This window comes from Meriones unguiculatus, chromosome 8 (assembly GCF_030254825.1).
Source record: "Meriones unguiculatus strain TT.TT164.6M chromosome 8, Bangor_MerUng_6.1, whole genome shotgun sequence".
Lineage (NCBI taxonomy): Eukaryota > Metazoa > Chordata > Mammalia > Rodentia > Muridae > Meriones > Meriones unguiculatus.
The window spans coordinates 42,151,175-42,163,560 of record NC_083356.1 but is presented as its reverse complement, the minus strand read 5'-3'; the positions used below and the strand labels follow the sequence as shown (position 1 = coordinate 42,163,560).

At 38.9% G+C, this 12,386-nt stretch overlaps 1 protein-coding gene across 1 annotated transcript in view; it reads left to right on the top strand.

Annotated features, from left to right (window-relative positions):
- The window catches only part of Fam91a1 (family with sequence similarity 91 member A1), a 41,259-nt gene that overhangs the window by 6,456 nt on the left and 22,417 nt on the right, over positions 1–12,386 (top strand). Inside the window, exons 3-15 of the mRNA XM_021643728.2 lie at positions 392–543; positions 2,029–2,086; positions 2,961–3,028; positions 3,537–3,650; positions 4,987–5,077; positions 5,434–5,496; positions 7,122–7,228; positions 7,317–7,355; positions 7,785–7,897; positions 8,325–8,440; positions 9,672–9,784; positions 10,071–10,157; positions 10,999–11,131. Coding sequence (XP_021499403.1) covers positions 392–543; positions 2,029–2,086; positions 2,961–3,028; positions 3,537–3,650; positions 4,987–5,077; positions 5,434–5,496; positions 7,122–7,228; positions 7,317–7,355; positions 7,785–7,897; positions 8,325–8,440; positions 9,672–9,784; positions 10,071–10,157; positions 10,999–11,131 — 1,254 coding nt within the window. The remainder of the gene's footprint in view (positions 1–391; positions 544–2,028; positions 2,087–2,960; positions 3,029–3,536; positions 3,651–4,986; positions 5,078–5,433; positions 5,497–7,121; positions 7,229–7,316; positions 7,356–7,784; positions 7,898–8,324; positions 8,441–9,671; positions 9,785–10,070; positions 10,158–10,998; positions 11,132–12,386) is intronic.

Sequence of the window (12,386 nt, the reverse complement as noted above, 5' to 3'; positions counted from 1 at the left end):
CATACCCTGGTTTCAATGCCTAACACTAAACAAAAAACAAAATGCTTTTTAAAATAGACTTCATTGAAAGCTAGTGTGTGGCCTGGCTATCCTGTGAAGGGATATGTTTAAGGGTCTGAGACATAGCTTATGTCTGTGGATTCTATGCTGTTCTCTTGATTTGATAAGAATTCTTTCCTTGACTTATATGTCTTATTACATTTTACTTACATATAGTATGAAGACTGACAAATTTTTTTGTGTGGTGAAATTGTTGCTTTGTTCCTATAGTTTATATGCTCTTGCCTAGTTTATATACTGTTTGAAAAGTTAAAAGGTATGTATTTTACACTGTATTTATAGTGAAGCACTAAGAAGCCTCGGAAAATTAGACATTTTCTTTTTCTTACAGTGAAACATGTCAAGAAAGATGAACGTAAATACTATGAGGAGCTGCTGAAATATAGTCGTGATCACCTCATGCTGTACCCTTACCACTTATCTGACATTATGGTGAAGGGCCTAAGGATAACACCATTTTCATACTACACTGGGATCATGGAGGTTAGTTTCTAGTGTAGTGAACCGTTAACCACCAGGTTCCCTGCTCTCAGCTGTCATGGATGTTGTATGTTCAGTTGATGTGTAAAACAGGCTGATCACAAGGAGCTGAGGCACACTTTAGCACAGGGTTGCCATTATTGATGCTCTTATGTTGGAAAGGGGACTGCTATATTCTGTGCTCTTAAAGGTGTTCTTTAAAGATCCTTTTGTGCAGTATTATCCTCATCAGTTATTTATACCAGCCATTAGTACAGTTATTGCTTGTAATTTATAAGATTGAAAATGTGGGTTGCAGACTTGAACAGTAAGATCAGGGAAACTAATATATTCAACTGTTCACTCTGTATAAAAAATGATGCACACCCAACACTGTGTGATACATATCGCAGGAAGGAGAGTTGTGCCAATTGTCCTGGCTGTTAGTTGCTATAATTAGTAACTTTCAACTTTTATTTCAAAGCTAGTTTGTACTTGGTTCTTGTTGAATAACTTTAGTAGCAGTCCTATACTGTTTTTTTGAGTGAGCTTTCTATAACGATTGGCATTAATGTCTAGTATTTTTCACTCTTTATATCTGAGTTCTGTTACTGGCTCTGTAGACAGTGGAGGAGCCTAGAAGTGTGTGTCAGAGAAAGTAAGCAGCTGCAGTAGTGGGGAAGCTTGTACCCTCGTGACATGCTCGTCCCTGACTTCAGGCCTTTCCATTAGCTCTGGAACCCACTTTTCTATGGGCACTTGTGTAGTTTGTGTCTCTGAAGTTCTTTTGCAGTCCTGATAGTGGCGGGTGGCATGATGACGAAGCAAGACAAAAGGGAGCTGGTCAGCTCCTTCCTCTTGTCTCTTCAGTTCTTTTTCTGGTAGCCACAAGGTTAGGGGTAGAACAGATAGATTTTTTTTTTTTTTTTTTTTTTTACATTTGCCAGCTTTCAATTATATTCATATACTCACTCTTCTCTGGGGTTTGTTTTTAAATAATTGTGTTGAAAGATGGGTCTTATCCAACAGTAGTTCAGTATGATTGGAGATGATTGGGGTTGAGAAAGCCAGATACTAAGTTTAATTTGATACTGAGATAGGAGCAAAGGCTTGGAAATAATTAGAATGTTTATAGGTAGTGTGCATTTCGGGTGCATGTTGATAGAGTTGACACATTATTGGCCTTCTTTCAAGATAGGAATGTAGGATCTGCTAAGGAGGTTGGAAAAGCTAGAATGCTGAGCTCTAATAGGTTAACTGTCTGGGACTTACAGAATTTTAAGAAATCCAGATCTAAAAGCCCACCCTTCCTTTACTAGGTTTTTGCCATGACTTAGTACCATAGGTGCATGCATGTTTAGGGTATCAGCTATGATCCACTGTCTTCCATAATAAAATAATAATAGTAATAATAATAATTGTTCTGTTTAGCCATAACAATACACACATATACTCTTTTTCATTTAAGGAAAGTTGCATTTCAAATTTTGTATTTTTTCTTTTTCAAAGGACATCATGAACAGTGAGAAAAGCTATGATTCATTGCCTAATTTTACTGCCGCTGACTGTGAGTATCCAGATGGGAAGGAGTAACACTTAGATTGTGTCTTCCTGCAAGCATGTTGTTTGTTAGGATTGTGAGTTTAAAAATTGAGAGCCACATTATCAATGGGTACATTATTGCATAATACAAATCAGGTGTGCTATTTAGCCTACTATCAATGGGAAGAAGAATTTTGGAGTGGGAAAGTGAGGACTAGCCTTTATTCTAGAGTAGTAGTTCTCAGCCTGTGGGTTGTGACCCCTTTGGGGTTGAACAACCCTTTCGCAGGGGTTCACTACGGCCATCAGGAAACAGATACTTACATTGTGGTTCATAACAGTAGCAAATTTACTGTTATAAGTAACAACAAAAATAATTTTATGGTTGGGGTCACCACAACATGAAGAACTGTATTAAAGGGTTGCAGCGTTAGGAAGGTTGAGAACCGCTGCTCTAGAGACTGAAGTTCTTGATGTTACATGGGCTGTGGAAGGACAACCTGTGCACAGTATTCCTTACATACAGTAGTTCGTGGAGTTCCACAGACACCGTGTGCTCTGTATCCCCGTGCTTAGCTTAGTGAAGTTTCTATTTCACATTTGATGCAGTTGTGTATGTCAGAAGCTTCTGCTGAAACGCATAATTTCACTTGTTAAAACTGGGAGGACTTCTGCTCTGTCAGCCTGTCCTCAGTAACATTGTCAGAAGGGGCAACTTGAGTTCCTCATTCCCAAAGTTGAGGTTTCGTCTGTATTGTGTGACAAATTCTTTTTAACTTCATATTAATGGACCATGTCGGTCAGTTATTAAAAGAATATAAACTTGGAATTTTTGCTAATGTCATTTAGTGTAGTATCTTCATATTTCAAGGCGTATTAAAGGGAAGACTTGCTTTCAGGTCTGCGGCTTCTTGGCATAGGAAGAAACCAGTATATTGACCTCATGAATCAGTGTAGATCTTCAAAAGTAAGTTGTCTCCTTTCTCTTTACAGCCTCCTTGTCAGAACTGGGTTATAACCAAAGTTTGGTTTAGAGTGGTAGGAATAACAAACTCTAACGTGAACCAGTTATTGTGCATTTCATAGGAGTACTGAACAGATCTTCAGGGTTCACAGGGTTATAGCTTAAGTGATAAATGAGTTACAACATACAGCAATTATTTTTAGAAGTTAATTTTTCTTTGCTTGTCTTTTATTTGGCTGATTTAGCCCTGTATTCACTTAATGGGTGAAATAAGTTCACATTTTCAAGTGCAGGGTTTTAAAGTCTTGGGTTTCATTTGAATTGTTTCTGGATTGAAGTCTAGGTTTAAGTAATTTATTTTAAAATACGTTAAGAATGGTGCTATAATAAATAGACTAGCATTTTAAACATGAAAATTTGAAGATTTAGCCTGTTGTAATGTTTTCTGTGATGATAGAAGAAAGTAGTAATTTCAGTTGGCTTCAAGTCCTTAAATATTGTATTATTGCAGAAATTCTTCAGAAGGAAAACTGCCCGTGACCTTCTACCAATAAAGCCAGTGGAAATTGCCATCGAGGCTTGGTGGGTGGTGCAGGCTGGATATATCACAGAAGATGATATTAAGGTAGAGATCGCATAGATTAAAAGCCAAGGAAAAGGGAAGATTAAAACCAGAGTTTTCATTTTTTTAACTTATTTTATAGTTCTTAATTATATTACATAATGTTTTAAAAAGTAATTTTCCTGTGGAAAATTAAGCTAATTCAAATGATCTTAATAGGTTAGGAGGTGGAGTTTGCAAGACCCTTTTTAACAGTGCAGGAAACATGATTTGATTCATATACAGTAATCTAGGATCTTAATAGGTGGTCTTGTGTAAAGTGATATGATGTCACACCTAGCAGCCACAGTAACATGGCTGATACTTCTGAACATTGACTATGTGCACATGTGCCATACACTAATTAACTACGTTCTTGTCTTCTTTAAAACTCAAGACAAACATATTGTTTGTATCCTAGTTCACAAAGAAGAAAATGAACACACCACAGTTAACTAAATGACTCAAGTCATTTAGGTCGAAGATTAATAGATACTCAGGCAGTTTCTTTGAATTACACTGAAATAGGGTAAGTGCCATCATGGAGATAGAGTATCAAGATCAAGAGCAGCGATTTCCCCACAAGTTAGTTCAAGCTGCACACATTTGAAAGAGATGCTGATTGAAAAAAGGGCAGGGTACTCTGTAGGTCTAGAGACCAAGGCATATCTGTATTTGGTTGAAGGAATGTGTGTGACCTTTTCATCTTTCATTTATTTATTTATTTTTGTCTATTTCTTCTGGAGGGCATTTTAAAGTAGAAAACCTTAGAAATTTTGCTTCACTGTAAGCCCTTCATAAAGGTGCTGCCATATTGTTGTAACTTCACCACACCAAAACATAAAAATTTCATGTGACGTTTCTCTCAGTAGACTTTTGATAGTGATTTGGGCTGAGCATGTTGGCACACACCTGTAATCTCAGCATTCGGGGAAGCAGAGGCTTGCAGGTCACTGTGAGTTTGAGGCCAATCTGGTCTACAAAATGAGTCTAGGACAGCCAAGGCTACACAGAGAAACCCTGTTTCGGGGAAAATAAAAAAGAATGATTTGGATTCATGTATCTGATTCCATTTCAAAGAAAAAGAATAAACATTGGTGTTTATCAGTGGGCATTACTATTAACCAGGAGATGTTGATAGTTATGATAATTTGTTATCTAAACTGTTGGCACCATAGATTGGCAGTTTAAATGATGGTTATGTGCACAGTTTTATTTAAATTCTAAGGTGATAAATGGGAAGTGTTAACATTCATTCCATACGTGTTATCAGTTATGGATTCCAATGTGACTACATCTTAGGAGACTTGGAAATTAGTTAATTAGGACAGAGTTATTAAAAACATTTCCTTTTTCTTAGATATGCACTTTTCCTGAGAAAGGCACTATTGATAAGATCATCGACGCAGGTCCCCAGCTCTCTGGGTCACTAGACTACAATGTGGTACACAGTAAGTGCTACTGTCTTTGTTAAGAAAAAACTTGTTTTAAACAGTTTATAATTAATACCAGTTACTTTACTGGTCCAAATTGATCTATTTTCTAAGTCATGTTGTTTGAAATGTGATCTTAGTCTTTTCTTTTCTGTTGTGGATGTAATTACAGACCTGTACAAATGACTGGTAAGAGATTTGTAGATTGTAGTTCTGAAAATACCTAGGAAATCAAGATTTACAAAATGTCGTTAGTTTTCTCTGTATTAGTTTCTTTTCTTCATGTAGCATTCAGAAGGCTAGTGGTCAGGCTGTTAGAAACACTGTTGTTTAAACACGTGTGCTGTCTAAAATCGATGCTTTTGCTTTTGTAGGTTTGTATAACAAAGGCTTTATTTATCTGGATGTGCCCATATCAGATGACAGTTGTATAGCTGGTAAGTCTGGGCTGACATTTTGCACTATATTTTGAATGACTGCTTGAAGTTAAATGCTACCAGCCTAATACATTTAATACAAATCATTTTGTAATTTTAGATATTAAGATTTTTGTTTTAGTTTTAAGAGGGTTTCTCTGTGTAGCCTTGGCTATCCTGGAACAGGCTGGGCTTGAACTTACAGCCATCCACCTGCCTCTGCCTCCCTGGGTGCTAGGATTATAGGCGTGCACTACCATGCCTGGTTAAGATTTTTTTTTTTTTAAAGAAGAGCATTTTTATTTTTATGTTTAATTCATTGTGGTTTTATTATTACTATTACATTTTAAATGTTATTTTGATATACTATATTAAAATAGAACTTCAGGATAAATTTCTTACAATCCCAAATGAAATCACTTTTTTTAAGTTTTAAATTTTGTAGAAGTACCAACTTATAGTTAGGTGTTTGTATTAAGCAAGTTTTCTGGTGTTGTTTAGCTATTGTTGCTTATGATTTTAAAAATCATACTGAAACAGTATTTGTGAGAAAGAGTATAAAGTCAAATTCCTGAGAATGACTTGAACTTGAGAAATAGATGGTGGATGGCTGACTCCAGAAATACTTCCTCTTATCAGTGTTGTGTCATGAGAGGTCATCAGGCTGTAGCAAGTCTTGACCTTTCTTTGAGTTAGCATATGTTAGTGAGATTCATTTCAGCCCAGTAATGCACTGTGGACCCCATGAACTCTGTGTTAAGTTTGGAAAGAATTAAAAAGGAAGTGAAACACTAGCTTAGTTTTAATCTAGATTTGAAGTTGATGGTATAACAAGTAGAACAATAGTTTAAATTTTCAGACTTCACAGGAAATGAGTCCTTGGAGACAGAAATGATGGTAGTGGTTTCCTCACTTGGGAATTTCCTCCCTATTGGGAAAGATTTATTCTAGTCCCTATTCTTATCTGATAAGCTGACTGATTTGAGATTTACTCAAAAGTTAGATTAGTAATGGATTTGTTCATTTCAGTCTGTTTTTACTGCTGACTATTTGAACATTGACTTACATCAGCACCTGTTTGTTCTAAGGTTCTAACACAGCCCAAGCTGCCTCAAACTTGTATATAGCTGAGGCTGGCTTTAAATTGTTCATCCTCTAGCCTCTGCCTCATGTGTGCTGCCATACCCGGCTTTGTAGGTAGCTCTTCATTTGTTGGGGAGAACAGAGGAGGCTGAATGGATGGTTTCCTCATTGTAGGGATATGTTCTGCTGTGCTTCCCTCAGCAGTTGGCAGTAGGGTGCTGCAGACAGATGCTTGCTTTTATAGCTGCTAGGCTCCGTCTGCTGCTCACTTTCTTGGCCTGTAGGCACCAAAAGGACTTATATCACAAACCTTTCCCTCTTTTATGTTTTCAACAAGTCTGCACTGTCTGTATTTCCTTTGCCTCAGTAATGGAGAGTTTCATGTGAACCTTTAGACAGCTCTGTGTAGATGATGTGCATGGCTTTGACTGTAGGAACGTTTGAAAGGTTGCTGTTGCTGTGGAGTCTCTGAAAGATTTTTGTCTTTGCAGAAACATTTGAGTTATACTTTGTTGTTTTATGAAAACTTTAGTGCTGAGAAAAGTCTATCTGGTTTATTTCAGTTCCTCCTCTGGAAGGTTTTGTAATGAATCGGGTACAAGGTGACTATTTTGAAACCCTACTTTATAAGATATTTGTGTCAATAGATGAGCACACTAATGTCGCAGAGGTAAGAGTGTCAAAAACATTTTTGAAAGGATGTACTGATAATTCTGAGAATGGATTGGTAATTTTCAGGTTTTTTTTTTTTTTTCTAGCTTGCAAATGTCCTTGAGATAGACTTATCGCTGGTGAAGGTATGATTTTTTTTTTTTTTTTTTTAACCTTCTGTAATGTAAGTACTGGGTGGAATTTGCTAGTTTTTATCTTGATACATTACGGATCCTGGGTGCTCAGGACAATCTTCATGGTAAAGGGATGGTTGCACAGAGAGAAAGGGCAAGATGAGAAGCCCTGAGTCTGTTTTCCACTAGGTGGAATGGGCTAGAGCACTCACATTAGTGTGGGCAGCAGGAGGCAGCTGGTCAGTATCTTGTTAAATAAAGCTGCAGCTCTAGCCTCATTAGAAGAGGATTTAGGGGATGGCAGTCCTGCCCAGGCTGTTGTGTAGGTAAGGTATGGAAATGCTTGCACATCAAAGAAGCTTTGTCTTGTGCAGTATTTTTTTCTTCTCTAAAATAATGTGTTGTCTGTGTTAATGGTAATTTTCCTTCCATTCTTTTCAGAATGCTGTTTCAATGTATTGCCGGTTGGGCTTTGCCCATAAGAAGGGACAAGTAATAAACCTGGATCAACTTCATTCATCATGGAAGAATGTTCCATCTGTGAACAGATTAAAGTAATTCATTTGTCCAGTATGACACAGTTTCCTTTTGAAAAGAATTCCTACATGTAGAAAGTTTCTTTATTCACCTTGCCAGTTTAGGTGAATTCTGTATACCAGTGTCTTGGTCATCTGGGTGCGGTGGATCCTCTGTATAATCTGATGAAAACCAAAAACTCTTTGTTTAGGAAAAAAGTACATTTAATGTTTTATAAAATGTAGAAGTTAGAAGAACTTGGATTCCCTGGAGCCTGTGCTTGAGTTTAGTCATTCTTTTTATGTTGACCAGAACAACTTGAGAACTCATCTCAGTCTCACACTTTTGCATTGGCCTATGTTCTGGTGGATTGTTCATAGTTAAGAGTACCAATTTTAGTAGCTTATGTTCATTTGAGATTATTTATGTGATTTCTAAAAAAATGCATGTACTCTTCATTACTAGGAGCACTCTAGACCCACAGAAGATGCTCTTATCATGGGATGGCGGGGAAAGTAGGAGTCCTGTGCAAGAAGCTTCCTCGGCTACTGACACTGATACAAATAGTCAAGAAGATCCAGGTTAGCAACAACTTAGTTTAACTCAAAGTCTCTCTACTGGTCTGCATCTGTCCAGACAGCCCTACAGCTCCTTTTTATCTCTACTCTAGGCTTCTATTTAGTATGCAGTCTGAGTCCTTACCAATATTGTGAACACTATGCAAAGCCTTGAAGGTGTAAGATAAATAAGAATATGGCACTTGCCTGTTAGAAACTAAGTTGAGGGAGAAGGGAGGGAGTATGGCCCAAAAACCATAAGCAGTTCTGTTTGGGGCAAACAAACAAAAAACCCAACCTTTACCTTCAGGAAGAGGATGTGGTGACAGTGCCTGTGAGTTCACTGGCCATTGAGGAAAGGCCATTTTAGTTAAGAGAAAGTGCAGGCTAAGCCCAAAGAGAGACATACAAGGTTTAAAGTTGTGGGTAATAGGAATCTGGGATAGCCTTTCTCCTCTTCTGTCACTCGGCCACATATGAGGAACATAGGCCTGTTGGTAGTGCTACTCTGATGATCATCAAGAAGTTTTATTTCTGGTTTTCAAGGAAATTAACTGTGCTAGTTTACTTTTCTGTTGCTCTGATAAAACACCATGACCAAAAGCGACTTGAGGAGGAAAGGGTTTATTTCAGCTGACAGCTTATGGTCCATCCTGAAGGGAAGCCAGGGCAGAAACTCAAGCAGGTATCTGCAGGCAGAAATTCAAGTAAAGACCTCTGAGGAATGCTGCTTACTGGTTTATTCCCCAGGCTCATGTTCAGCCATGTTTCTTATACTTCCTAGGATATCTGCTCAGGGGTGTTACCAACTACAGTGAGTTGGGCCCTCGCTTATCAGTCATTACTCAAGCAAGTGCACACTGACCTGGCTTCAGGGCAGTCTTATTAAGACCTTTTCTCAGTTGAGGTTTCCCCTTCCACAATGACGCCGGCTCTTGTCGAGTTGACAAACTAACTAGCATATCAACACAACTGTAAAAGTCTCTTAAAATTAAAGAGAAAATGTTCCCCTCCTCTGCCGGTAGTGCACACCTATAAGCTTAGTGCTGGAGATGCAGGCCGATTGGAATTCAAGGCCAGTCTGAGCCATAGTGAGACCCTGACTCAAAAAATCATGGATGTCGTAAGACCACAGTAGTGCTTGTAGTAATTAAGTTTGTTTGGCTATCAGATAAAGCTGAAGCAGAAGACTTATTTCAGAAGCTGAGCAAAGAAGGTTTTCATTGACTTGATTTTATATTCTAATCTTTTTCAGCTGACACCGCCAGTGTAAGCAGTTTGAGTCTGTCCACTGGGTATACAAAGCGTATTGCATTCTTATTTGACTCCACTCTTACTGCGTTCTTAATGATGGGAAATCTTTCACCAGTAAGTCAAATGCTTGTTTGAATATAATGATGTTTATAGTAAAGATGAGATATAAATCATTCAGTGATTTGTAAGCATCTTTAAGTTCAGAACTAATCCTAAAAGCAGCCAAGTCTGTTTTAGCTTTCTCCTAACAGTGAGGTTCCAGTGAGGATTGCTGTGGTAGTTGGAAGAACCATCAGCTCATGTTGCCCATCTTTTAGTTTAAGTATATTAGAAAGCATAGTAAATGTTGTTAGCATAAAAGTGGGAAACCACAGCTTTAATATTGTACTTCTTTTTGCAGAACTTGAAAAGCCATGCAGTCACCATGTTTGAAGTAGGCAAACTCTCAGATGAGTCTCTGGACAGCTTTCTTATAGAACTAGAGAAGGTCAGTGCACCAGGGTGACATGTCTGGAACCTTTCTTACTACATGCTATGGCAGTTCTGCCGATGTGCTCATTGTCCTGGGTCTTTGGGATACTCCTGTTCCTTCTTGTCTCTGCACTACCCCATCTTATCCTGTGCTGCAGTTTAGACATACCCACAGTGAATGAGCAGATGCAGGGTTTGCAGGTGGCCAGCCCTGAGGGCATAAGCACAGGGCTCAGCCCTGCCTCTTGTCTCCTGGGTAGTGTTGTAGGTAAGGGAAAGACCCCCCCCCATCCCCATCCCCCTTATTTCTCACCATCTATTATGCTGCCTTCATAAGGTGTGGGGTCTGGTCTCTCATGAGCTCAAGGCCAGCTCTCCTTCCTGTCGAAGATGACAGGGGAGAACATTTCTCTGTTGCCCATGCTGCTGCATGGCAGATAAGTTGCAGGGCCAGCTCTCCTATGCTCACACCCTCGGGGCTGGCTCAATTATTGTTTCTGTCATCAGGGTCAGCTCTACTCTGCTGCCCAGGTGAGGTGCAGGGCCTGTTCTCCCAAGAGCTGCAGCAGGTGAGGAGCAGGACTAGCTCTTCTGCTCTGATGACCTGGAGCCAGCTTTTCTGCCTCCCGTAGATGGCAGTGGGGGTGGTAGGTTGGGGAGTATGGGGGGTGTGGGCCATCTCTACCTAACCTATGGCACCGCTGAACAGACAAGTGGTGGGGCCAGCTCTCTGATGCTCACCCCTTAGGGCTGATTTACACTCACCCCAACCCCCAGGGTCAGCTCTACTGTGCTGCCCAGGCAAGGTGCAGGGCCCGGAGAGTGATATTTTTAAAAAATGTTTTCTCTTGGTTTAGGTCCAGAGCACTGGTGAAGGAGAAGCACAGAGATACTTTGATCATGCGCTTACTCTGAGGAACACAATTCTCTTTCTGCGTCATAATAAAGATCTTGTTGCCCAGACTTCTCAGCCAGACCAGCCCAGTTATGGTATGAAAATGTACTTGATTGTGAAGACATGAATATGACTCTAGATTTCTAATACTTTAAGCAGACTGTGCTCCTCATTTCATCCGCACATGCTTTCAGACATTTTTGTAGCTAGCAGCCAGTACTTAATAGCTAGAAGCCTGCTCTCTGAATGTTCCTGTCAGCTGTTTCTTACCTTCTTTTCTTCCCCTCTTCTCCTGTACTGCTAATGTTTGTTATATTTCAATCTGCTTAGGACTGTAATAGGCTATCGGAGTGTTTATTTAAGAAGCCGTTGGACTTAACGTTTTAGTTTAAATGAACTCTAGCATTTTTGGAGGTTCCTCACCTTAATCATCCTTTGTCTAGACACTGTATCTGTCTTATCTTTCTCTCTGTCCATCATCTAGCTATCTCCTTTTACAGGTCTTTTGCATACGTATTATGGTTTCCAGTGTTATATTTCTGTGGGTTTTCTATGTGTGTGAGCATGTGTTTCTCTGTGTCTATATGTGTTTCTTGTATTTTTGCTTCTTTTAGTTTGTTTCATCCTATTCCAGTTTGTTTTTATTTTATTTTATTATCACAAGATGCTTGTTGTGTAGTAATGAGAGAGAGAGGAAAGGAAAGATGTAGATTTGGGTAGGTAGGGAGAACAAACTAATCGGAATATATTATATGAAAAATATCTATTTTCAGTTAAAAAAAAAAAGACACCTTACCATTGTGAGCAATATAAATTAGACATAAAACTCACTATTTGTAATTTGGTAGCCTTGTACTTTGGAAAGATTTGGAAATTAATCTACACTTAAAGACGAGCAATCATGATTGTAAAAAATCTTAGAAAGTGTACTGTTCGCTGTGAACTCTAGCTTTTATAGTTCCCTGTCCAAATGTACATTAAGTATATTTTATGGTTGACATTGGTTACACTGCCTTTTGCCCTAAGGTTAGGAGGCCCCTCATCCATTTGTGTTTTAGAAAATGGCCTGCTTTAAGGACCACCCTTTTTCACACAACTGACATGAGATTTATGTGTTCCATTCCTGTTCGTGTCTGACAAGACGGAAACAGATTCCCTGAGTTCTCTGTTTGCCTCATAAATGATTGCCTGAATTGCCTCTCATCTGAGCAGTCAACACAAGATGCTTGTTAATCAAACTGTAGGTAGGATTCTTTGCTGATTCCAGGGTCCCAAAGTTCATGTTGATCGACACCTTAGAGTAGAATATTCTCTGGCCTACTGTTCTGCATCCTTTCTCTTCATGCCATT